The sequence below is a fragment of the Dinoponera quadriceps genome, unplaced genomic scaffold (assembly GCF_001313825.1).
Source record: "Dinoponera quadriceps isolate SergipeBrazil2010 unplaced genomic scaffold, ASM131382v1 scaffold717, whole genome shotgun sequence".
NCBI lineage: Eukaryota > Metazoa > Arthropoda > Insecta > Hymenoptera > Formicidae > Dinoponera > Dinoponera quadriceps.
In genome coordinates this window covers 1697372-1724718 of record NW_014555639.1, presented here as the reverse complement: position 1 = coordinate 1724718, position 27347 = coordinate 1697372, and the positions used below count along the sequence as shown (strand labels likewise).

Below are 27347 nucleotides of genomic sequence, written 5' to 3'. Positions count from 1 at the left end.
TCGTTTCGTCAAACCTTTTGTGTGTTCCTAAGCATGTAAAAAAAACGAATGCAACCGTCCTGTGACCGACTGTACACTGCAATCATGTGGCGTTCTCTCGGCAAGTCCGGTAACTTTTAATAAGAAGCCGTTCCGATCACATTACGTCGATTACATCGATATTTTCGGGAACCGTAGCCGAAGCGAGGAATCCCAACGAACTTGGGGAAGGGTACTTTACTTTCAGCGTGAGGGGAATAAATCATTTCGCGAGACACACTTTTCGCCTAAAAAGAAGCAAGAGGAGCGCACTCCCCTGCGAAAGACCTGTGAAGGACGAGGGGTCGGGGATCCTTATTCCGAAGTATTCCTGAAGTTGAAACAAATTCCGCGAACTTAGTTGATTCGATTATTAGTTCGCGCCTCGAAAACTTCTTCTTCTTCTTCTTCCTCTTCTGTCTCGCCCTCTCTCTCCTCGTCTTTCTCCACTTCCACTTCCGCCATACGTTCGATACTCGGCTTTACCTATCGTCGCCGGAATTGTGAGTGCAGGCGGCCGTGTAATTGCAAGTCTTCCAAGGAAAACGGAAACTCGCCCCGAAGTCGGCGAAGGGGCAAGCGGGGAAGCACGGCGGAGGGGAGAGGGTTGGAAGTGCCGACGACGTGCATTAACTGGATCCGAACTTTCGATAGAAATTTCCATTACGTAAGAATCTGGAAGACAATACCGCGCCGGAGGAAACGTATACCCTTCACGGTTATCTGGGGACGGTACTTTACCGGGAGATCGCGTCGCTAGGACGCAATCGAAGACTTCGTATTATTACTTCATGAACCGTTATCGAGCGCGAAGTCTCGCTCTCCCGGCCGTCGATTTAATTGCCGATCACGCTGATTGCCAATAAATAGGCTGGAAATAACGACAACGGAGAGGGTGATAATCTTTCTTAATGGTTGACTATTATTGAAAACAGAGAAAAATGGCTTGCCGCGCACAGCTCTCAAATACTGTGGTGATTTTGCGGTCACCAGCTTTAAATCGATAGACAGAAAAAAATTAGTATCAAGAGAAATGGAAAGGTTTGAAATTTCAGAAAAAACGATTTTCAGTTTGTTCATATTTTCGAATAGCCGGAATTGTTAGAAATATTTCTCCATTTACCGAAGTGAAAAATTCGAAACATTGAATTCAGAAGAGCAGAAAATGTGAACCGATGCACGAACAGTCTGAAGGCCGGCGGCGTAGAGTTGCGCGCACGCAATTGTTAGGAAATGAAACAAATAAAAATGCAATAAAGCCGATCTTTGAAGTTTTGTCGGGAGATAACTTGTTATTTAGATGCATCGGTCATTACAGCTAAACAGCTAATGAGAATTTTCATTCAATTATATGCAAAATAGCTCGAAAAGATTCTTTCGACATAGCCGATATTGTTGCTTTTGCTACCTATGTAGCCATAGCGATATTTAATAGTCAAAACCTAATATAAATAGTCTACGAAAGGATTTTCTATTCGATTAATTTCTGCGCTTGTAGTAACCAAGCTGAATTTTATCGCGTATTTTTTGGATAATAAGAATATGATATTTTTAGTGGAAATATATGGAATTTTTTCATGATTTATTGAAAGCAAGTTTTATTTTTATACGAAACTGTATATCCTTATTTATATGTGAGAATATGAGTTTCGAGTTGATATTAATTATTTCTCGTGTAATTAGTCCATTTTACAAAGACCCGAGAGAAACTTTCCTTTGCGATTTTTTTATTACGCAGGAGTTTCCACACACACACACACACACACACACACACATGCATACACACATACATACTACATACATTCATCGCAATTTTTATTTCTCGAATAAGATTTTCCCTCGACTCTGTTATACTTGTTGATTTCATAAAAGAGAGATAAATTTCGTGTATCTCTCGATATTTTAAGTCAATCCGGACGTGTACGGATTAACTTGTCGCAAAACCAAGGAATCGCATGGTCTTGGCGATTGTAGCGACAATTGCAAAAACTGCGAAGGACCCGGATTATATAGTAGACTTCACATTGTAACTTGGCGAAATCTTTACACAGCTCGCAGCAGAGCGGCGCGGAGATTTCGGCGAGCAATTTCGAGGCAGGTGTCGGCTGCACGTCAGAAAAATGAAAAATATTCGATAAATCTTCCGCTGTCACATAACACACGTACATAAGTACGCACACACGCACACATATACGATCTCTCACCCTCTTCAGTTTCCAACCGCGGAGGCAACGTCGAACAACGTAGCGGGTACACGCAATATATTTCTCGACGCTGTTATACCTCTTCATCTTCAATCCTTTTCATTGTCACAACCTAACCTGCTTTCTCGCCCTTACATACCTCTCTCTCTCTTTCTCTCGTCGAACTTTCTCTTTCTGTCTACACGCGTGCGGCACCGAGGGAAGCTTTTTATGCTGCGCGTATGTCGGCCCCAGTGAATAGTGTTTCAATAATCGTATATCATTGAATTTTCCCGGCGAAATAGAAAATTTCGCTTTCTCCAATGCCTCCGAGCTGTGTGTTCCGCGTTCGCCGGTGACTTCGGACCGGAAATTGAACGACAAATGTGACTAGACCGTGTTTTCTTTGCCGCAAGAATACATACAAACGATCCCACGCGTACCCGCGACGGGGAAGAAACTACCGTAGCCAATGGAATCAATACGAGGACTTTCGGTCTGAACAATTCCGCAGAGTTGCCAGAGGACCATGCAGAGTTTCTACGTACCATGGATTTCTAGATCCCAGGAGTCTAGTACGAGTAAACTCCAGACAATCGTAACGGACAAAATTATTTTCCGCAAACAATATCCAAGACACTTTCGATCTGAACAATTCTGCAAAATTACGAAAGATCCATATAGAGATTTTATGCCGAAAGAAACTTATTTAAGGCTTGTAACTATTATCATCACAGTGAAAAAAAATTATAATCAGGAGAAGCATTTTTTTTCGTAAATGTTACTACTTTTTATTAGAATTTGGTAATAATTTTTGTTACAATATTTTTCCCGTGTAGATTTCCAAAGTCTGATTTGAGTGAAATCCAAACGATCGTAACAGACGTAATTTTTTTATACAGATATTTCCAGGAACCAGGCAGCGGGTCCGCTAGACGCTCGAAACGCCGAGCCTTTTGTGATATCCTCTGCAAAGAATATCATCCGGCGCGCGTCGATCATCCCAGCTTTAATAATTATCCATCATGCAAATTCTAATTTCCGATCTATCCGGAATGTTCCGCGTGTCTTCTCGGCCAGACGTCGGTTCGGGCGAGGCTCAATAACCCGCGCAATCCCGGGGAAGTTCAGTTTCAGACGATCCGCGCGAGCCGCCCGCTATATAAGGATCGTTCGCGCGCGCGCGCGTGCAGCGAGCGCGGGGGTCAATGACATCTATTCCCGGCCGTCATAATTCACAGTGCCTTCCAACTTCGCGGAAAGTTCCCTCAAACTTAGATTAGCGATTCAATTTGGGCCGCCAGTGAATCGCCTTCAAAATCGTTTTTTAATCGGGACACCGTGTAACGAACAAAACGTCCGGCCTCGCCTCGTCGTGCCGGGAGAGCGGCTTTTCCTGCCTCCGACTTTACCCGCTCTTACCGCCCCTTCGGTTTTACCACCCCGCATCTTCGCAGATTTTCGCGTCACTCATTCATCGCCGCCGGCTCGACGACCAGCAAAGACGACCACTTCATCCGCTAATGCTCATCCGGTATTCCGTTTCCTTCGTGCCCGTCTCTGGGATTCTATTATTTTCTTCTCCTTCTTTTCGACGAGAAAATTGACGCGTATATCTGGCTCGTTATTCGCGTGAAAAAATTGTCGAGGACATCTCGCGTTCTAAGAGCGCGGGACGTGTTTGTTTGGAAATATTAATTTCGCCGAATTTTGTAATAATGACAAAGGATAAGTTCCCTTTCGGTCGCACACACGGGGAAAAATAATTTTACCGTTGGGAAAACTTGGAAAATATTTTACTTGAGTTCGAGTAAACATTGCCTGTCCCAAATAAAAGTTCGTTAAGGAGTGTTGGAGTAATTATCTACTTGAATTAACACTTTTTCTTCCGTGCAGAACAAAATAGTGTTTTTCCACACTTACTAATTTGCGTTTGCAGCAAAATAATATGTAGATTTAGCAAAATAATCCAACAATTAGCGTTCTTAACGAATCGTTTTGTTGTCCGCGTAATAACCGAGAGATTTTGCTGCGACGGCATAAAATTCTTCGCGCCGGCGAATTATTTTTCCCGGTGGCGTTAAATCGAACGTGCAAGTTTCCAACTGAAGTTTCCGAATCTCCAAATCTGCAGACTCGTTATTCGACACTCGATCCGCAAAGGCCACGAATGTTGTCGCTTAATACATACCCCGAGCGAGAGTCCGAGTCTCGTCCGAGCAGAAATGTTCCAGAAGACTATAACAACACACAAGTAGCCGGGAAGTGTGTCGGTATTGATTTAAGACCTCCCTGTAACCCGCCGTGAAGGAGTAAACGCAGCTTCGCGAGAATCACGTTGCAAAGTTCTCTCGTGATAATGTCGAAAGCATATCGTCTCTCTCGGAGCTACGGGCAACTTATGTCCCCGCCGTACAAAGAAGTTTCGATATCGGATCGATTGATTTTACTGCAACTTCCTGTCGCGCGTTTCGGTGTGAGAGCTCCGATAAGGAACAACGTTGTAACCGTCGGTCCGCGTATGTGCGTTGGTTGCAACGTTGTTCCCGTTGTGTTTCGCTCGCTTGTTCACATGTTCACTCACCCATGGCAGGTGCGTAGATGTTCAGATAGAGGCAGTCTTCGCTCTGGTTGCGCAGATGTGGCAGTAGTCTCTTCAGGTACTCGAGCCTTCCCTTAGGCATTCGCTCGAGCGCTTCCTGCTCGTTCGCGATGTCCGGCAGCTTTTGGGGACAGACCGGACCGACCGAATCCGATAATCTGCGGAAATCGGAAATCGTTGGTGCGTTATAGCGGCCCGAAGTTTCGCCGGCGGAGAACGGCGTATTACTCGGGTCGGGACGAACGTTGTCTGGGAAGGTGAGCTTCGGGGCAAACGGATTTATCGAACGGTCTTAGTCCTGTAAACGCACGATGTTAACCTGTACAGATAGTCCGCGTCCCGATAGAAGCGATATCCTGCGTGTCAAGTGCCGGAGGGGCGAGATTTTATTTCACGGCGGAACTCGCGCCGGCGCCGCGATAAACCAATCCGTTATCATCCGTTTAATCCGTTATCGTTGCTGCGAGCCGCAGAAATTCGCGCTTTTTCGAACTCGCGGCCGGATTTCGAATGACGTTGCGACGCCGAGGATGCCAAAACTGCGTAAGATCCGCCCGGGAAAATCTTGGCATAATTTCGGGCAGGACGTATCCCACGATGCCTCCCGGACGCTTCGAGTTACGAACACTGCACGGTATCCGAAGTATCTCGAGAAGATAGCGAAGTATCTCGTGAGCGGAGATGGCGCGCTTGTTATAAGAGCGCCGCTCCCGAAACTGGGAGAAGGTCATAAATGCGATCGAACTCGCGCGCGCGGGAATAAAAATTGATTGGCCTCGACGTAACTTTCTGCCCAAGTGGCCGTAAACTCTCTCTCTCTCTCTCTCTCTCTCTCTCTCTCTCTCTTTCTCTCGCTACGAAGCAAAATTCCGATTTGGAATTCGCGGACCAGCCCGGCGATTTGTCCACCGAGAGGATGGAAAATAATACAGAGGCGGTCCTTTCGACTCGATGTTCCGCGCGGAAACACTGAAGGAGCTTCGGTCACCCAATTCATCTCTCTGAGAAGTCGCGCGCTCCTCCAAGAAAGAACTTGCAAATGAGAACTTCTCTCTTTCCCCCTTTCGTGAATAATCTGCAAGTATCCGCACGAAACTCGTTTGCAGCGCGCACTCTGCGAAAGAGAGAGAGGTCTAATTCTCGGTGTCAATTTTACATCTCGCGCGATTACGTCGTGGCGGGCACGCGTTTTAGAAAGCGCGCTAAAAAATAACGAGCCCCATGTTGTTTATTCAACGACGATGGAGTTACGACCGGCGACCCTTCGTTTCGCCGTATATATATACGCACCCCGGGAAATTAAACCACCCGCAATTATGCCGGAGGAGGGCGACGAAAAAAAGGGAAGGAAACGGGGAGGAAGTAAGAGGGAGAAACGAGGGCGGGTTTACCTGACTCCTTCCCAAGGACTCGGAGCTCTCGTCGGGGAGAAGCGGTTGCTGCCGACCGGCGGTGTGGCGTATGGTATGCCGAGGTACACGTCGATCGGCTTGAGGAACTTGGCGTACTCGAAGGACCTCGTGACGCCCTGCACATCGCCGTAGCGCGTCTGCACGATTCGTGGATTGAGCTTGCTCTTGATGGAGAGCGAGAGGGCGGGCGGCGCGATCAGGCAAACGAGTATCAAGAAGAGTTCCATCTTGCCACCCTCCCCTCGCCCGTGCTACCCGCAACTGATCACGCCCGACACGATCTATGGATCACCTCGGCACCGCTCGGCAACGATCGTTCCTCATTTACGTCCGCGCAATTAACTGCGACCCCGCAGCCGTGCTTACGCCGTTCCGGTGCTGGGCACTTCTGGAAATATCACACGAGCCGCGCGGCTCCTCTGGATCATTGATTATCGATCACGTCGCTGCACTCTCTCTCTCTCTCTCTCTCTCTCTCTCTCGATCGTTATTTCTACCCGTGGAATTTGCCATTCGATATTGCGACCTTCACGCGGCTTTTTGCCGAGGCTTGTAATTAATCTACGTTGATAATAAAAATATCCCCGATAATAATATTCGGCGTTAAATACGCCACCCTCGATGGATTCCTGTCGCATTGAGTGGCTCAATAATAATAATAATAATAATGGTCGAAATTAATGAAGACGCAACAATCGGAACCGCGAATGACGTACGGAAGACAAAATTCGCGTTCTAACAATAACGCCACAAATGATCATTAATTAGCATTCGACTCGAGATCGTTGCAACGAGCGAGATTTCAACGAATGGAGAGGGTCGCATTTTATTCCGCTCGAGCGCCTACTCGGTCGCATCAATTAATTTCGTGTTTTTGTTAGTTTTAATTTCCTGGCTGCGGCGGTTGCGCCGCCGGTTTGGCGACGTATTTATTTAACATGCCGTTCAATTAACTATATCAATATTTAATTAATACGCGCTGCGGTTTCCGCGATCCCATTGGGCAATGACAATGATATTCGATAAAAAAGGGAAAAATGGATAATTGAATACATATCACGACTGGGTAATCGATATTCCGTCGGATCGGTCTCGCGAGAGTAACGCAACGCCCTTTATCGCTCCTTCGATTATTAGCAAATTCTAATCTCGCGACAGAAAGTTTCATCCGCGACGCTGATGGGAGATAGGGAATAAAATGGCCGAAGGGAAGTAGGAAGGGGAAAGGAGACGGGGAACGATGGATAAGCGTGAGAAGTTAACGAAGTTCGATAAGCGCTCGGAAGGGAGGACGGGAGAAGAGAGGGCACTGTCTATGAAAGTCGTGCGTCCTCTATATTTTAGCGGAAACAAATACGTTGATGCGAGCTAATTAACATGCCGCTTCGAAATTCGCGACGGAAGATCTCCGCGTCTCCGGCGCAAAATATATGCACGTTTCTACTTGGCGCTCGTTGCGCGTCGTTCTTATCTGAAGTAAGATAGGAAATTATACATCTTTTTGTTAATCTCCCTTATATATGTATATGTATACGATTATATACGTTCTCAATGCAACATACTTTAAGCGAATATCTCGGGAATAATATTTTAAGTTAAAATTACTGTTATTTATTCTGAAAATTAATACGTTACTGTCGATACTGAAGTGCAAAATGTGTTATTTTAACACTTACGTATGTTGAATATCGACATAGCACAAAATGTTAAGATAACAGCAATATATTAAATTCACACAAGGGTATATTAGAAATTGAACGCAAAAGATTTAACAAAGACCGATTTTAACACGAGTACAAAATGTTTTTTTATCCTATATTCAAGTAATTTGCTAAATAATATTGGAGTGATTATTTTACTTTAAGTAAATATTGTTTGAAGAATGTAACACACTGAAAGAAAAACAGGAAAAAAAGTGCTACGTTCAAGTTATACTTACTTAATCGGAATAAAATAATGATTCCTTAGCAAATATTTACTTGAATGTAGCGCTTCTTTTTCGGTCCACATATCGAATTGAGTTCAACTTTTGAAACTCAGCAAAAATGGAGTTTTTATATATAAATTGAATTGTTGTACAATATTAAACTATCGCTTACTAAAAAGAAACAAAGCCGAAAGAGGCAGGATGTTTTTACTGAATTTGCGAGTTGCGTTTAAGCTGACAAATTTTTCCGTCGTACCACTCGCCGGAGAACGAGGTCGTCGGGAGCTTTAAATAATTTCGCATTCTATCGGCGAAGTTCTCCGGACGCTGCCGTAAAATCGTCACGGTGTTGGTGAACGTAAAGGAGAGAGCAAATCCAAAAATTAATCACGTCCTGGTGCAATTATCGCGTCTCGAGCCTGCGGCATTGTGCGGCAAGACGACGAAGGGGACTAAAGTTTCTATGAGCGAATAGAAAAAAGGACATACGGATGGTTGCAACGAGGGTGGCTGCGCAAAGGGAGGATGAGGTAATGTGAGGAGGAGAGGCAGTTGAGAGAAACGCGGGCAGGAGTAGGGGATAAGTGAGTGCACTCGTACGTGGAACCATTATGGAAATCAGTACTTATCGGCCTCGGATAGAAGGAAATTCAACGCCACGTAACGGCGTCACGTTTTCCTCGTGATCCACGTGGCGGAGAAAAAGGAGATAAGCTGTTTCGGTTCCGTCAGCCGTCCCGATAATTTCTCTTCCTTATCAATGATGCGACCTTCTTGCCGCGAATTCTATCGATTCGCGTCCTATCGATTCGCGAATCGGAGGCGAGGCGACAATTCTCTCCGAGAGGGCAGATAATAAAAATGCTTTATCGGAAAAATGTAGATCTAAATTTAATTTCGCATTAATGTCAATTTGATTCGAGATACTTTATTGTTTGGTATATTTAATACGCGCGCGCGGAGAGACCGATGTTATAATTTCAAGAAAATTAAGAGGCGTTCGCGCGGCAAAATAATATAAATCAACGAATTCGGGTTGCTTTGGCCGTCTAATATAAAAATAAGTAAGATGACAGAACATGCACGAACCTGAATTTTAATTTTCTAAGATTCTGGGGCGCGTTAAAGATAAATAAAAATGAACAGAATTAAGGACACGGGAAGAAAATAAACGAGAATACAGCTCACGTGTAAAGGAATAACGGCATGGAAACGAATGTAATTAATTACACGGAGTAATTTTCATAAACATTAATTAAGTTAAGTGGCATTTAAGTAATATTCTGTCTCCGGGTAGAAACGTGAAATCAATTAAATTTTACATTATTTTAATTAATATTTATAAGGCACAGAAGCCTAAGTTATTTTATATTAATATGATCGTTTTAATTAAACTTTGTCCTACCTTGAAAGAGTTATAGCACTGCAGCTTTCAAAATCATTTAATGTAAGTGGTTCATCACCACTTTCCGGTAGCGACATCATAAATATTCGTAATAACGCAGTTATTGACAAAGAAGAGACTTGCAAACAGAATGAGAAAGCAAACTCGCACACGCATGGTTGTTTTAGAACCAAAAAAAATGGAAAGTAAAGAAAATTAATCCTTCTCTATATGACCGGAGCATAAATTGTTTATTTTAAACTGTGATTTTAAAACATTTTAAATTCACACACAGAAAAATTACGTCATTTAAATAAAGATTAAATTCCCCATTTTACTAACAATCCGCTGAATACTCGCGTGTAAAAAAAAATATGGAAAGAGAAAAAATGGAAGAAGAAAACGGGAGAAAAATGCACGTTGAAAAAATTACACGTTCATTTAATTGGTGATATATTCGATTGTGTAATATTTAATATTCGCCCTTTAGCGATTAACGCTTACCATTCGTGCGGGTCATGGACCACGATTAGATCCCTCGCCTTTCTGAGACTTGCCGGATTACCAAAGAACAACGTCAACGATGGCGCAGTCTTAATCCGAAATCCTCCTCAGCATCTTGTTCTCATACGCTCGTTCGTTCAGAATCCATCGATCACTGATCGTTTCCTCAAACTAATTGCCGGGGTAATTACTCGTTACCATTTCGCACTCTCTCACTGCGCCACACGAACAAATCATTCGCAAGTTACAATTCGTGAAATTCCTACATTACACTGTCCGCGTCTGGCGGACAGATTTGCATAATCTACGAATTTGAATTTTTCTAGACTAATAATTGATTAAATTTGGGATGAATCCGAATCACAGGTGCCAAACGTTGCTTGCAATGTCCTGTAACATAAAAGAGACGAGCGTAATTAATTTTTGTAAATATACTGGTGAAATTTGATATTTTATATAAATTTCATCAAATTTCTTCGAGCTTTCAAAGTGCTATTACATATATTTACTAAAGTTTTTTTCTACTGAGTATAGTGTGTACTATCAGATAAATATTAAATAGTTTTTTTCTAACACCCTGTATATATATTTAATTATTCATTTCAATTTATCTTTGCAAATACATTAATTTCGCGCACGATACTTAAACATACAGCTTTCGTGGAACAATTATCTTAATTAAAGAAGGATTAATGTGTACCAATATGTTACATAATCATCTATTCTGCCGTACTTGCTTGTATCATTATTTGCGCGCGGAGAACAAGAGAAATTAATATAAGGTTATTAACAACATCATAGAGATTATGATAATATGATAATTACATGACAATAAACTAAATTACTAAATCAGCTCGTTAATATATTACCAAATCAGCTGAGAATATTGTGCACGCTTCAATGAGTCATTAACTCTCTTTGTTAATAATTAGCAAATCGAATCACCAAATTAGCCCGTGATTCAAAATCAAAGCACGATCGAACGTAACGCAAAAGTCTCTTTTGCTGTTTACTGAACATTCATTCTTAGGATCTCACTTCGGGAAAACAACGAAATACGGACAAACGTACGGCGAAAATGTCGAGGGAATGCGAGCACTTTCGCGAGAATTGTTGAAACAATAGTCACGAGTAACCCCTGATTTTTACCAACTTTTGTTTATGCGTTTTCGCTCGACAGATATATGCTACAAACTCGCTCGCTCGTTCGTTTGCTTTCTTTCAATTTAACGCGTTCCGCGCCTCCCACAGCCAGTTATATTCTCCCTTGTTTAACTCATTTTATTTGCAAATTGAACTTTAATTCGCCTTAACTAATTCATCGCGTCTTAAAGCAACTTTATATTATCTATCCTCCTTATTTATTCGCGCCCAACACCCTCTCACTTTCCTCATTTCTCCCCCACGGACCCCCTCTCCTCCCTCCTCCTCTACCGATCCGTCTTTATAATTCATCTTTGCGCTCTTGCTCTCTTCTCTTTCTCTCTCCCGTTCCCTTTCTTTTTTCCTCCCAGTGTACATTGTAACGTACACTAGGATTAAAAGGGCGAAAGTCGACGTTTAATCAGCCGAGATGGAAAGAAGGAGAGAGAAAGAAAGAGAAGGACAACGAGAGGGAATGAAAAAATCCGGAGGAATCCAAGTCGAATTCTTCGAGTAAATTAAAGTTGACGTACGAGCGAAGCCTGGACGAAGAAAAAATCAGGATGAAGATTAAATATGAAAATGTTAATTCTCGATAAGAACACGATGAATTTTCAAACCGACGGGTCGGAGGTGCGGCTTGGCAAAGCTGAAACCCCTCGAACCTTATCCGCCCCATTGTCTTGTATGAAACCGATGTAATACAACACTCGCTATAATGTCGCGCGGACGCCTGGGTGGAATCCGCGTCGGTTGTGAGAAGAAAGACGAGACTGGAATTCGATTATACGGAAGGACCATTCTCGGTAGGGCGAGCCCTTCCCGCGGGGTGATGGCCGGGCTATTTTAGCGATAGCGGAATGTGCCGCCGTCGCTCTGAACAGTGCGCCGCGAACAATTATTACGACTTGGCAAACTCAAGCAGCCTCTGCCCGGCCCGCGGATACAACTTGGCAACTTCCGGGACACACGCAAACGCGACTCTCTCCCTCTTCCTCCCTTCCTCCTTATTTGCCTCTCACTGTCTCTCTTCTTGTGGCATAAGTCGAGGTTGAGCGCAACGCGTCGTTCCGCGGATTCGTTTAACATCCGGGCTAACTATATTCAAAGGACGAGCGACGGATAATTTGTACGCTATGAGCGCGTGTAAATGGCGCGTTTGTTGGTTAATTCGCGCTCGCGAGGACGCTCGATTCCAATCCCGGAGATACGGCGAGATTCTTGCGAACTTCCGGACTTAATGCCGTCGTTCGCGAAAATTGCGCAAACTGTGTTAATTCAACTCTCGGATAAATGCGGCGGGACTGCGAGCGTAAATGAAGGAGAGGAACTCGGAAGAGTCCGCGGTTTGCAGACAGAGCAGACGGACTATCCGGCGATCGAGAAGAGGGAAAGAGAGAGGATCCCGACGATTCCGGCGTTTCCGATCTTGGCAGGATCGAGGGACCGGTGCGAGAATCCTGTCGCGAAATTCCGAATAGCACTCGCGCTGAGCCATCCTGTCCCAAAAATGCGAATTATCCCGATTCGTGTCGCCGTTCCCAATTCATGTTTCTAGATTTGATCCTCGAATAACAAGGTTGGGTCGGATCCGACTAGAGTCACGTTCTGATGCTTCTGCACACGCATTAGTGAAACGCAGCGTGTTGCGGTTTCGTGAATCTTTCAAGTCAATCTTCTCGCGGCGACTTGTAGCGTAAGGTAAATAGGACTGTATTATCTTGCCTGATATGAGAATGCCATCATATGGACAACGAAAAAGCGGAACGATAAAGATGTAGCGGAGGAGTGATCAATCGGAATCATATTCACTGATCCGTTCCGATCTCCATGCACAGGAAAAACGGAAATCCGTGAAAATGGAAAATCAAATTTTCTTGATCGCGACTGGACCGGTCGCGCTGGCGCAGCAGATGTATCGCGCGGTGCATCCGCGGGGAGGATGCCTTACGACAGAATGACAGGTACAGAAAGACGCAGCAACGGCAGTAGCAACGGCATCAGCATCGGCAGCGAACACGGGCGAGCATCGGAAAGCTATTCACGACGTGGCGCTTTCTTATGGGATTGACGGGAAGAAAAGGGACTCTGTGTATCTCGCGGAACCACGCAAAGGAAGAACTCCATTTCCGCCATATTTCTCACACAATGCCGCGAAATTGACTAGCCAGAAAATGCGGCGTTTCGCGGCTGATGCCGGGGCTGAGGGGGCGAGGGTCGGATCGGGGGTGGGGGCGAAGGGGACCCAAGAGACCACCACCGGCATCGAGCACCAATTCCACCCTCCTGCGTCGAGCCGATCGATCGATCGAAGCGATCGCCAATACGCCCTGGACCAGTGTATATACAAATGCACCACCTTGTAGCTGCCTTCCGGCGATTTAACGAAATTCCGACCATATTTCACCGGACGTTGCTGCTCGGAAAATGCGCGAGTACCCGCCGTTCTAACTTTCCCGCGTAATGCCTCGATTCGCTGACAAATATTAAACACGCCAGCCGTTCGATTCGCAGCTCTCACGCCTGCCTGCTTTATTCAGACGTAATATCGATTTAATGGTCAAGAGCGACCCATAAATCCGGATGTTTCTCCGAATACGGCAAATCTTAAACCACAGGTTAAATATCTCTGCGTTTAGGAATCGGAAAGACTCTTTGTATAATCGTGTGAGAAATGGGACGATTAAGCCACGACACGGCTTAAATCACGCGAATTTTTCATGCTGATAACCAGAATTTGTCAATTGAGCCGATAAGGCTGAATTTCCTTACTCGGCACGAATAAGCAGAATTTCGACATCAGATAAATATTTGCGCTAAATCTGACAGCTAAAATTGACAGCTAAATCTGTCTCTTTGAAATGTTTAATCTTCGCTACGTACCAAGCATTAATTATTTAATCCATTTTCGTGCGTATTCTCACTATGTGAAAGTATTTATATATAATTCTGTGCAAGCAATAAGACGTAAACTTCGCAAAAGGAAATCGATATTCTGTCGGTCAAATTATCGAATGGCATCCCTTAAAAAATGGACGCATCTCCAGCCGCGTTGGCTCTTGCTCGCCTCACTTCTCAAATGTCTCCATATGCAGATATTTCCGAATCAGCAGCGAAACCGACGGGATTAAATGTCGGCTACGCTCGGGACGGAAAATGGCCTCGTAGTACGGACATTCGGGCGGATTCTCAGGACAAGCAGCAGTTACATTTTCAGAAAGATGCGGACGCGGCACGCTAATTTCGGCATGAAACATTCGTGGGAATTCTGGGCGGTGGCCAAAGCGTGCGTATAAATAATGCCGGCTAAATGGAAAATTCCCCCGCGGGAGCGAAATTCCGCGTCTCTCTTCGCGGGACTGAACCAAATCCCCGGTAGAAGATTTTTCGAAAATGCGATGCAGCTGCGGCTGCACCAAGCGAATTCTCTTCATAACCCTCTTGCTCCCCTTCCCCTACCCTCATGCCATCCTTCGCACCCTCACCCCCTTATCTTTCTTCTGGCCCGCTTTCGAGTTTCCTCGGTACACTGAACGAAGACAAATAACTCGTGGGTTGTTTGTTGCGCCGCGGTCGTTTCTCCCGGAAACGGAAGAAACGTCGGAAGACCACCTGGGGGATCCGAGTGACCCGAGCTGGATAGAGACTTGGCGTTATAGAGTTATAGACTACGTCCGCTACGAGAAGTAATAGTGGACTCTATAAGGAGTTAAAGCGAGTGGACGTGGCGTTCCGGTTGAGGATAGTCGTAAAATTGCACAAGTTAAAAGTCCACTCGTAAGACAAACGTATTATCTCGTTGTTGCTCCTTTTCTCCTCAATGCCGGGTGACTGTCTCGACCGCAATTACAAGCCCTTGCTTATTCAGACGGTTAACATGAGTGGCCATTATCGCGGGGATTACGTAATTTGACGGTTTGAATTCCAGGGAGAATTAAATACCATAAAATAATGTTAACCCTAATGGTAAGATGGGGTCAGATTGACTTCACGGCTTCGTTTATTTTACAGCGTACACGCGTTGTTTCTCTTCTTAAGTTTCATGTTATTATTTACTTCTCTTTTCATACATTGATTACGTAAAAAATGAACAAAACAGAGCATGGGGTAGAATCCGAACCCACTTTCCAGGAAAGTTGAAAATCCACCTTGCCGTTAGAGGGTTAATAGATGTAGAGAATGGAAGTTAAATCAGTGAATAAATGACAGAACGGTACTCTGAGGCTTCTCTTGCCGACGAAAGGTCACGTAGCCTCGGGAACAAAAACACACGTGTGTACGAAACCACCGAGCAATCTCGACAGTCTTTGACGCGCCGGTAAACAGATTGGGAGACGTCGCACGTCATTTCCGAGTTTTCTCTAGGTTCGGTCGAAGCGTACGTGAGATACGTTACGTTGTTTCGCACGTGTAGTCATTGTGCCACGATTATTTTGAGCAATAGCAGCATCTTGGAATTCTAAGAGTGACTACCATTTTTTTATTTTTTATTAAATTATAAGAAAAGAAAATATATAATTTCGAGCCTCCCTTTTCTTGATATATTCACACCTTTTTGTATTACTAACCAGAAAACTTGTTTTTTGTTTCAGATCTAACTGAGTGCGATTCCCGGAAGGTGAAACTTGGTGGATGCGGATGCCGTACCGGAGGATCCGGTTCGGGCCAAACAAGATCGGCTCAAAGGTAGCTTATTTCATTAAATTTCCCTACTCTCGCATTTAATCATTTACGATCGGAAACTCGGACATGGTCGTCTAATTAAAAAGCGATGAGTTACTTTGATCGCAAAAGATTAATATGTCCGTCATCACAACTTTTTATGTTTTTCTCGCCGAGCAATTAATTTAGATTGTATCTAATCAACGATGTTACATTTGTTTGTTCCAGGTTTGTAGCAGAACGTGACCAGTCCTAAACTGTCGGTGTTTCGGTGAGTCAAAAATAAAGATTTACGGTGATGGTTTAATGGTGATTGGAGTTTATAGAAAATCAATGCGATTTCACTAGTTCGTAGATTTTTTTCATATATGAGAGAAAAAATATGTTAACTTTAATACACACACACACATACACACATTTATTGCATAATTTTCTAATTATTATTAGTTCACGTATGTGGTTAATTAAATGTGACAATTCCAACAAATTTTTCATTCAAATCTAATCACTCAATGTGATTTTCTAATTTTGTCGAACTATGTAAAATACGTAGCAGAATTGTGCAACAGAATGTGCACTCGAATTGTGCATCAGAATTGTGCACCAGAAGGATGCATCAAAATTGCGCCTCTATGCGCGGAATTCGCGATTACTTCTGCTCATGCTAAATTTTGCAATTCATCGTAATCGCCATATTCCGTTTCTGTAATTTTCCACGTGACGAGTTACAAAGTTATTTCAGTAGAGAAATTTCATTAATTCGATACGTATATTTATTATTCCTGTAAAATGTTAGAATATACTCGCGATGATGGAACCTTGTTTGCTGACAAAGTACATTCGCACACGAAACGGAATATTTTCCTTTTTGCTCTTTGTTTACTAGAGCGCGGCAGGGTTTCCGGTTCGCGGTTTGTTTACACGCGACTCGCGTGTGTGTTTCTGAACAGTCGTAATTTATCGTACTTTTCGTGAAATCGTTAAATGCCGTTGGAACGATCGCGTTCGCGAGTGCAGTAAAGTGAGGAACGATCGACGTGGGACGGGGACTGGACGTTGGGCGGAGATTGGTTGTTGAGAAGGTTGGATTGCTTGACGTTGCGGGATATCAGCTCACAATCGTGAGCGTACAATCTCAACGCTCACAAAGCGTAATGCTACGTAGTACATGCAGTTGCTACATCGCATTGCTTACCGATGAAACGTCATTATGCGAAGATGCGAGATTAAAGATGTACTGCCCATTAGTGCCGGACTTTCAGTGGCATATCAAAGTTAAATAGATAATATTTCAATATATATGCAGTGCGAGTTTCGTTGAATTCTTATCAAACTCATTTTACTTTACAACCTCCTTTAAAGTGAAATAAACTTTTATCCAGGCTCTGAATTAATGTTAAATCGTTGGTGTCACTTTTACAGGCAATATAGATCGATTTGTAATTTTCTAAGACAAAAATATTCGGCGAACGCGACGCGAGTTCTAAAATGAAAGTTTCAACGTTGCAATAATGAAAGTTTATTCGAGAGATTGGATTTCAGTTGAAATTTTAAATCAGATTATTAAATGAAATTAAAATAGATAGAAAAATCCCATTAGCGCGGATGTCTTCGGAAATTAGCGAATCGATTCTAATTGACTTATATGCGCACATACGATTAATCGAGAATAATCCAAAATAGCACACAACGTACACACAATAATCGGGTAATTTCAAGTTAAATTCTCGACGCAGAAGTCCGCACGAAGGAGCACAGGCTCGGGTCCGAGCAGTTTGAGACCTGAGCCTCGAGAGTTGGAACTTGAAAATCCTATCTAAGAACTCAGGCACGCAAATGTCCTTCGAAATGCGCGGCTCTATAGAGAAGGGGCGATTTAACGTAAATACCGAAGGATTCGCGTAACTTTGTTAGCACACAGTCACCGTGAAAGTTTCGCGAAGGGTGGCGGTAAGCACCTTCCTCTTCGGGGTGCTCCCTAAGCGGCGATCGGGAACCACCTTTAGTCAGCCAATGGGGATACGAGTATACGGCCGCAACATTTTCCAGGAAGCCCGCTGTCTAAGCCCGCCGAATCCAATTCGCGGAACAATAAGGGCGAACTTAGCCGGCTTCCCTGGATGCCACGTACCTACCCGCGAAACTGCGACCCAGAATGGATACGGGAGGATATTATCCTTCCTCAATTTTCCCTCGAATCCCCTTCGCTTCTTTCGCACCCTGCCCGCCGTCGCCGAGGACGAGATTACTTTGCGGTGAAGAATGAGGATCCGCGCGGCGGGGGTTACTTCCGGCGCGATGCCGCCTGATCCTCGACTTTCCGGTCAATTGTTCGCCCCGGCCGTCCTCCCATCTCTGACGCCAGCTGATCGAATCGACGGTACAAATCGGAGGGTGCTCCCGGCGCGATCGAAAGCGAGCCGGCAATTCTCGCTTTGCTATTTTCGTTTTTGTTTCCAGGCCGGATAAAATCACTCCGCTATCGGAGCTAACTTTATTGCAATTTTTGGAATAAATCGACGGGACTGCAGGTTCTCCCTGCCCCTCCCTTCCTCGCGGAGATGGGAACAGGACGGTGACGTGACAGGAATTTATCCGCTCGTCAGGACCGACCGGCCGACCTGGGCACGGTCCTATTTATTTGGCTTGGCCATGAAAAATGTCCAGCTGGCCCTTCCGCGCTTCCAGTTTAATCCACGGTGCCCCGATTAAACTGTCACGTGATATTAATCTACCACTTGTTTGCACCTATGTCAGTGAGTACAACTTTCAAAGTGGAATTGACGAGCAATCGCGGACGATTTTTTCCAATTTGTCACGCCAATGACAGAGAGCGCATCACCGGCTCCGGGGATGAATTATTTCCTAACATATAACGCGTGCCACGCGCGCGTCTACCGTTCTCAAACAACCCTCGGAAAACTCGCCAGACTTCCCGTTCCTGCGTGCGTGTCTCGCTCTTTCGAACTTCGGACGCAACGCGCCGGAATAAAAGCGCGAGTAACACAGGGGCCCCGGGGTAATGTAATTACGTGGAAATGAGTCGAGCCACACGCGACACGGGGAGAGGAAATTAGTTGCACGCGAGCCGCGGCTTGAAAACCTCCCGCATACTTTCAACTTCCGCCGCTTCATTTGTCCGAAGCAACTACCGGCGTCTGCCCGAGTAATTCGCGATACCGGTCGTTTGACATTTCGCGCCCGAGCGTAGATTTGTGAAAAATTTAAAGCGGAATCGGGAGGACGGAAAATTCCGCTTGATTCTCTTCGAAATATCGGCTGCGCCCTCGCGCGTAAACCCCGTCTCTCCACGCTTGTATTCATGATTTAATATTGGCGTAATCGTGACGGGGCTCTCAAATATCGAAGAATCCGCGTCTATATTCGCAGCTCACTCACACATGACCGTGTGCATTTTGCACGTCGGGTTTCGTTCGAAATCCGTGTGCGTTCGAACAGTTCTGCAGCTCTGCTTCTGTCAGCCATTATCTGGGTCGAGCCACGATTAGATCCCGGAAGCGGGATATCTACGGACGCGGTATCAAATATTGTGCGGTCAAACATTCACGGTACGCTGCATCCGGAGCAGTTTGAGTTCGGATTTCGGCTGTGATAGCGCCCGGCCGAATTAACTCCGCGCTTATCGCGCCTCAATGCCTCGTCTCGGCGTTGCCGGAGAGAGGCGTCATCCTCCTCGCGCCGTACGTAAACCCGTCTGAGCTAATCATCCTTAAATCCGCGGGCCTTTAAAGGGAATGAAAGATACAAGACGTTAATGTCGCGTGTCAATGTTGTAACGTAAGATTGCCTCCCCTTTCTGCTCAGGGTACGTTAGCGAAGTAGCAAGTCAGTTTATTGTGCTGAAACGAGCCTGGAAATCGAGGTGAGCCGGTGTGAGCCAGGAATGGATGGATAATAGATTTGGGATATTTGAAATATATATTTATTAATATTCAGACAAGATGATAATTAAGTGAAAGGGATGCAAAAATCTCATACTAGGTTGCATGCTACATCATGACGTATCGCGGAGAGACGTATCTGCAGCTTCGCAGGAATCAAGCATGAAGATAAATTAAAGATAAGCCAGTGAGAGAAGCTAAATTGGATTAGGTTACTCGAGTCGTAGGGTTTCTGTGTTAGGAGCTTGATATGATCCAAATCTTAGGCTAATGACGTTAATGTAATAATACGTACTCGAATATACAGTTGGTACGGTTGCTCGTACGCGCCTCGGTGTCTCTTCAGAGACCGATGTGTGATGAAAATCTCACCGGCTAAGATACCGATTACTGAATGAGCGTGTAAATACCTCCTGAATTGTCTCCTCAATGTCGAAATGAATGTTCAAACGTCGACGTGGCCTGTGTTCCCGATTAAATACTGATCAGAGAAATGTTTCGCTTCGGGATTAAAAATTAGGTTTTCATATTCCGCGGTTTCCTCCTGATCGTGGGATTTTGAAATCGCGTTTCCTTACATCCTGAATTTTAGATCCCGGGCTACTTCAGTTTCCTGCGACGTTTAAACGCTACAGTGCGTGGACTCTTTGATCGAAGAGCGTGGCTCGTGAATTTTAAACGAATTTCTTTTATTATTTCGCCAGACGAAATAGACTCGGGACTTTGCCGCGGAGCGAAAGAAAAAGGGAGGTGGAGGGAAAACTTGACAGAACCGTGTGCACGACAAAAAGTCCAACTTTTGGAGTCGAATGGAAATAAGACAGCGGGTTTATCAAAGGACCGCAGTCTTCAATCGCCCTCGAAGTTGCAATTCGCGAAGGCCGTCAATCGATACCCCGATATAAGCCGGGCTTACGTGTCGTTGAATTTCGCACACTACATTTTTCTACCCGCCAGGCAACGCAAGTCCAAGGACTCTCATTCATCGTCGTTTTGCAATAATAATATCTATTTTCATAATATTAATTAATTTTGACACCGTGATATTTACGTAAATCGCAAATTTCTATTTCTTTTTATTTTAGGCAAGAAATTAGTGCCAACTCAAGACTTACTTTAGTGGAACTATTTAGAGTATCTTTATGCAAGCAAGTTCTATTTTCATAAAAGATTATATATTATCGTTTATATACGAGCCTCGAATTGATACTAACTTTTTTTTCCGTGCACACAGAAAAAAGGTTTCTCTGAATTTATTTGTGCGCGCACAGCGTGTATGTGCGTGTGCGTGCGTGCGTGTGTTCCTGTAAAGGGTGAATACACAGAAGAAAAAGTTTTTTTGGATTTAGTATACATGTTTGTTTGACTTGAGTTTATTTAAACGGCAAAATTTAATATCAAACATCGCTTTGTTTAAATAAAAATGTTGCTTCACTACAATAAACCATGTTTAACCGTGTTAAATCATCGTTTGGTGAAAGAAAAACAGTATTATGTAGAGGAAATAATATATTTCGTTTCCAATAAAAGAAAATTTATTTCGTTATATATCAAATATTGTTCCACTGAAACAAAAGAGTTCTTTAATATTCTAACATTGTTTTACTTTCTTCAAATAATTTATTGCTTGTGACGACTATCGTTTAGATGAAAATACGAAAGAACCATTTTATTTGATTAAAAATACTTATTGTTTGAGAAAACAATGTTAAATACAAAGGAATCTTTTTCTCTGTGTAGGAATGAAAAGGTTAGAAACGCAATCTTACCAGGCAATTTATTGCGCATGATTTCACATTGCGCGGTCAAACAACAATTCCCGGAGACTTTGGTTAATTTTTGAAGCAGAATAAAACTCGATATCGCATCGAATTGTGTATATGAAATGTAGAGTTTTTTAATCACAATTGTCATGTGTGTGTGCGAGCGTTAAAAAACAAAGAATATGATGATATCGTGTCAGTATCTCCGAGAATTATGCACGCTATCGGTAACGCAATGGATGTGTATTGTTGGCCAGCTTTTGTAAAGATCGTTGTTCCACGTGATCTATGCGACGCGCGTAAAATCGGAATAACGCGCGATGTAGATTTCACGGCTGACAAATTTAATTACAGCGCCGGCATCGCCGTGTATTATTAATCAATCCGCACGGAACGAGGTGCGCGCGTTTTCCGTAATAACACTCCGCTATATTATATCATCTGTTCGAATGGCCGATGTAATTACGAGATTGTCGTAATACTTCGTCACGGTAAAATAGCAGCAGCGCCGGCGTGCTACGGCGAAATAGCATTTTCATCGACGGCTACTTCGACGGGTCGCGTTTCTGCGTCCACGCATCCGTGAATTGCAACTCCTCGTCAAAAATTGACGATTCAATAACCGATAATTACCCCCGTGTAGACTTTTATTACTCTGTTACTTATGTACAGAATAAATAAAGCGAAATTTGCGGCGCACGATCAGCGAATATCGAGATGAGAATTTTCGATGGATGTTCGGGATAAAATATGCCGGCGGTTGTTCGAGCGATACTTTAGGAAATAAAATGCACGTTAAAGATTTATATTTGCATCTTACACTTTTTATACGCGGCACGATTGCAATCATTAATCGCGGTTAAGTTGATGGAAACCTGCACTCAGCATATTATTAAATTAATGAAGATCTTAAAATGGAAATATTATTGCAATCTCGTAATTTATTATTAATGCGAATAATAATCATTATTAATATGAGTTATATTAATTCTACGAATTTGCGAGTACACAAGAGCGTATCAATTAATGAAACGGTCCTTTTAGCGCGAAAATCGCACGAACTCGCGAAAACTAAACAGCCGCACGTGCGCTGATATGCAGATTGCACTCACTATTTACTAATTAAATCGCATAAGCGCCTGCACGACTTGGTCGTAAATAAAATAATGGCGACTCGAGCAGTGAGTGCATCCGGACGAGAATGACTGTCCTTTGGCGCATAGGCAAATGTAGGTTAATTAATCACGCGATTTATTACATTTTCCCATTATTTTTCCTCGCTCCCGGACGCGTCGCGGGCTTTTGTGCGAAACAAAGCGCCGCCGCGGTCTTTGTCCGTGTCAGCCGGCTGCCAGCGCCGCCGCTGCCGCTGCTCTGACAATTCTTGCTACGCGTAAAGAAAAAACGAGGGCCTGCGGAGAGGGAAAGAGAGACAGAGAGAAACATGAAAGGGCTTGTACGAGTTAATTACATGCTACTTGCAGGACACCCGCAATTTTTCTTACCCGGAGACCGGCTCGTTGACACCGTCCGATAAACTCCGCGCGCTACACGTTGAACCTTGAATTTATATTCAAATTATGTAATGCCCTTTGTATTGATAACAGAACAGCGGCGGCAATCTCCTTCTCTCTCTTTACCACGAGGGAACTCGGCGGGCGAACGAGTTCTTCTTGTTGGGAAATTTGATCTGAATCGCAGAGATTCGAGCGAATCGCGCTCCGGTGATACGATTGATATATGATTTCTCGCTAATTTCCAACGGGAAGAAAGGAAAACATTAATTTGTCTCCGCTGCTCTGTCTCGTCTCTGTTGCTAGGGGTGTTATGACACTACTGATGTAATATTGGTATCGATATTTTTCTTTTAATACAGGCTATTTTGGCATTTCGATATTTTCTTCCGATATTCGTATCTATGTATCAGTAGTAGCAGTACTGAAGTAAAACGAAAACTTTCGGACATTTTTACAAGTGTGCCGAGTCGATCACGAGTGTCATTTTGTGCATATATTGTTTTATTTCCACGTATACTACAATAATTTTTGACATGCGATTTCTGACGTTATTAAACAAAGACAGTTACAGCGAGAACCCAGGAACTTTGAGGAGTTTCTGGAATTATCCTATTTTACCGCAAATTTATTAGTATTATGCTCGCCACACAGAGTTAAAAATCCTTTTGTACAATTACAATGTGTTAATATAGACGAGGGCGATTGATTTTACTTGAAAAATGAAAAATGTTACCAAATTATAAAATTTTTTTCGTTTTTCGAATAAAGTCGACCGTCCTCGCTTAAATTAACGTGCATATTGTACAAAGGGATTTTTCATTCTGTGCGGTCAGTAAAAAGTATAGTCCTGACAAATTTGCAGTAAAATAGGCCAGGATCCACTTAACACGTCCTTTTTAACGTTTTTAACGTCTTTCAGATTATAAATAAACCGTAAAAAGTCTGAAGCAGAAGGTACCTTATCGAAAGTATCTTTATACTATAGCAATATTATCAGACGTGCGAAACCCTTAAAAGAAACTTGCAAGACAAGCATTTCCCTGATTTTTATATTTCCTCCAATTTTATGATTTTTAAGTCTCGATATCAATATCGGTACCCATATTTTTATTCTAATATTGGTATCACTAATGTTATCGATGCTCCTGATTAGATACCCGTTTCAGTGTCGATACTTCCATGGCATCGCAACATCCCTATTCATTGCTCGTTTCTATTTTTCACATAGACGTATTTCGCGATATTCGCATTATCGTCGCTCGCGAGCGACGTGATGAAGCTGAAGAAGCGGCAAGAAGCGCAACGTTAAATAAAAGTGCATTCCGATGGATTCCGCGTTTGCCGGATATGCACATTTCTTTCCTAGGCGCCTAAACGCGGTATCCATCTCTAGCCCGCCCAGCCGCATCGCGGATAGTCCGATCCACCCCTAAAACCTGTTTCGCTAATGCGTCGTTGACGAGAGACGCGACCGGGAAGTGGAAGGCATTACGAAGCGGAGAGCTCGACGTACTTATGCAGGAATTTAGCGGGAAAAAGCGGCTTACCGAGGTAAACGGGTAGCCATCAATCACTGGGCGTCGTCGCGAGCCTCGTCCGCGCCCGGGCGAGTTCTCGCAGTTCCGAGCCGCATTACTTTTCGCAGGAACAGAGGGAATTTAATTGGAAAAGTTCCGCGGAAATTGTCCGGGCGGGTCGGAAGAGGCGCGCGATATATCGAAGTCTTGTCGCGACTGCAAAGGAAGGTTTCGGCAACGCGACCCGATTGGTAATTAGACCCCGAAAAGACCAATTCCCCATCCCGATCCGAGCTTCCCGGTTAATCGTTCGGATTAACTAAGAGCGAGTCTTCTCCTTGCTCCGGCAAATGTTCCAGAACTGGAAACGCTCAAAGGGCAGTGCGGGTTTTATGAGGCGAAGAGATCGCGACGTCGGAATTGTCCAAGATACGCAAAGGAGTTCCTCGAGCGCGCAGATGCCCCCGGATATCTCTTGATGCATTTGTACGTTCAAGATATCATGTGTCGTGCAGATATTTTCAAACGAAGTCGTGTGATATTCGAGTTAGTCGAATGATTAGACAAGCATAAATCTTCGAAGTTTAAGATTGCGATGTCGAGCGCACAGATAAATCGGGAAATTTTTTAATGCATTTACATACATTCGAGATATCAAATGTATGGATCTTCGGAAATAAAATTATGTAAAATCTGTGAATCAATTTATCCGAGTAACACGGGCCGGCAAAAGAAAATTTGTTGTCAAGTAGAGAAATAAACGAGAGAGAGCATGGGATCGGATCGGACCGCACTTTCCTGAACACGTTGAAAATTCACCTTGCCGTTAGAGAGCTAATATTGATTTTCAAAGCGCAAAAAATTAAAACAGCTACATATTGACGATTACTTTAACGACAAAATTTGGATGCATTAAATTCGCTATTTGCGAGCTGTATTCACGACTTTTTGAGACTATTAAGCACTCTTCTTTGAAAGCTAAAGTCACGTACCTTCGATAAAGGAGTTTAAACAACGAGGTTTTTGCGCCGGCTTTCGAATTTCAGCCCACTGTGCGACGGTACTTAATTTCCAAAAATGAGCAGCAAAAAGTCGAAATGAAAAATCTAAAAGCACCTGATGTTCATTTCTCTTTGAACTCGACATTTTACCGCGCTCGCAGGAGTCGTCCGCTCGTCGGCAAAAAATCTGTTCGCGTTTCTCTCTCTCCCCCGAGCTCTAATTATTTGCTGTCCAGCAGTTACGTCATAAATATAGACGTGCATATGACGTACGCGGAAAGGACTTTCGCGCACTTGTGCGCCGGCATAATCCGCGCAGCTTTGACAACCTGATTAAACTAGATTGAGTACAGTCGCTGTGGCATTCACAATGCGGACACCGGCTTCGTCTTCGCAACAATGTTGCTAATTAGCACGTTTCTCGCGCTAGGATCCTTTCACGCGTGTTACGCAACCGCGTCACGATTGTCTGCGCGGGAATGCGCGACCATTCTATTCTAGAGACACTAGAATTCGATGATTTTGTCAAGATTCTGCGAGAGAAAAGGATATACATTCACACACACACACACACACACACACACACACACACACACACACACACACATTCATATACTATCTCTTTCTCCTTAATCTAGTCACGTTCATGACAGTCTTTCCCGTTTTCATCCCCCGAAATGACGCACTGAGATTCATTATTTTTTGATGGTTTTTATCGGCCGTCCTCTTCTGCCCCCTCCCCCCCTCTCTCTCTTTCTCTCTCTCTCTTTTCGTCGCAACGTGAGAGCCAATCGATTTCCGGCCTCTCGTAACGACATCGACCCGCTGGCGTTTTATACCCAGCGCTTTTTAAGCTTTTAAATGCGCCGCGCCGGACCGAAGCCGCCGCCGTCGATGGCGTATTCGGGGATAATCGGCGGCGCAATTTATCAACGAGTCAGCGTTTCCTTAGATCGACGGGAGCCAGGGTGAAAAATATCGCGTGCATGCACTCTCGCGCCCGGCGTCGTTCAAAAGATTCGACCCGGCTTGGCCGGGTAGCAGAGAGGGAGGAAGGGAAAGGAACCGTGGAAATCTCCCGACAAACGGATCTCTCACGCTCTTGCAAATTAACGAGGAAACGCCGCGAATACTTTCGAGATTATTCGAGGGTTGAATAAGAAGGAAGTCTGGAAAGTATCCGGAAGCGCGCCGCGATACAAAATACCGGCGAAGTTTCATTGAAAGTGCGCCGCCGCCGCCACCGCGCAGCAAGAATGGAATAAATCCGCAATTTGTACGACGCGCATTCTATATGTATGCAAACTCCCGCCCGCGGAATCCCTCTCTCATTTTCGCGCTCCTCCCATTTATCACGCGCGCCTCGCAAATAAGTTTCCCGATCAGATCCGTCGCGCGAACGTCGCGCAAGCACATCCGATGTCCGGCCGGATGCGCCGCATGGGGTGAGCTTAGCTGGATAAATAAAGAAGCTATATCTGGCGGGGAGTGGACGCGCGTGCTGAGCGATAAGCCGGGCGGAAAGTGAATTGGTGGCAGAAGACCTTTTGCATAAAGCGCTCGCCACTTTGCATATCTCCCCTTCGTGTTGTATTTGCGTCCTCGGTTTTAGGCCAGAGATTCGCGAAACGAACCCTCGTCCTTTCCCACTACACCCTCCCGACTCACCCTGCCTCTTTGCCGCACACACACTCTCTCTCTCTCTCTCTCTCTCGCTCTCTCGACCCTTTTCTCTACGGCGCCTTCTTGTTTCCACCCCGCAATCCAACGGGAACTAAATAGGCACTGTCGCGCGCAGACATCAAACGAGAC

General features: G+C 44.3%; 1 protein-coding gene across 1 annotated transcript in view; it reads right to left on the bottom strand.

The window, feature by feature from the left end:
• LOC106745088 (neuroligin-4, Y-linked-like) overlaps positions 1-27347 on the bottom strand; it is a 244673-nt gene that overhangs the window by 174474 nt on the left and 42852 nt on the right. Inside the window, exons 2-4 of the mRNA XM_014620364.1 lie at positions 10031-10420; positions 6195-6603; positions 4786-4961 (exon numbers count right to left, since the gene is read on the bottom strand). Of these exons, the coding sequence (XP_014475850.1) occupies positions 4786-4961; positions 6195-6442 (424 nt within the window). The 5' untranslated portion in view covers positions 6443-6603; positions 10031-10420. The remainder of the gene's footprint in view (positions 1-4785; positions 4962-6194; positions 6604-10030; positions 10421-27347) is intronic.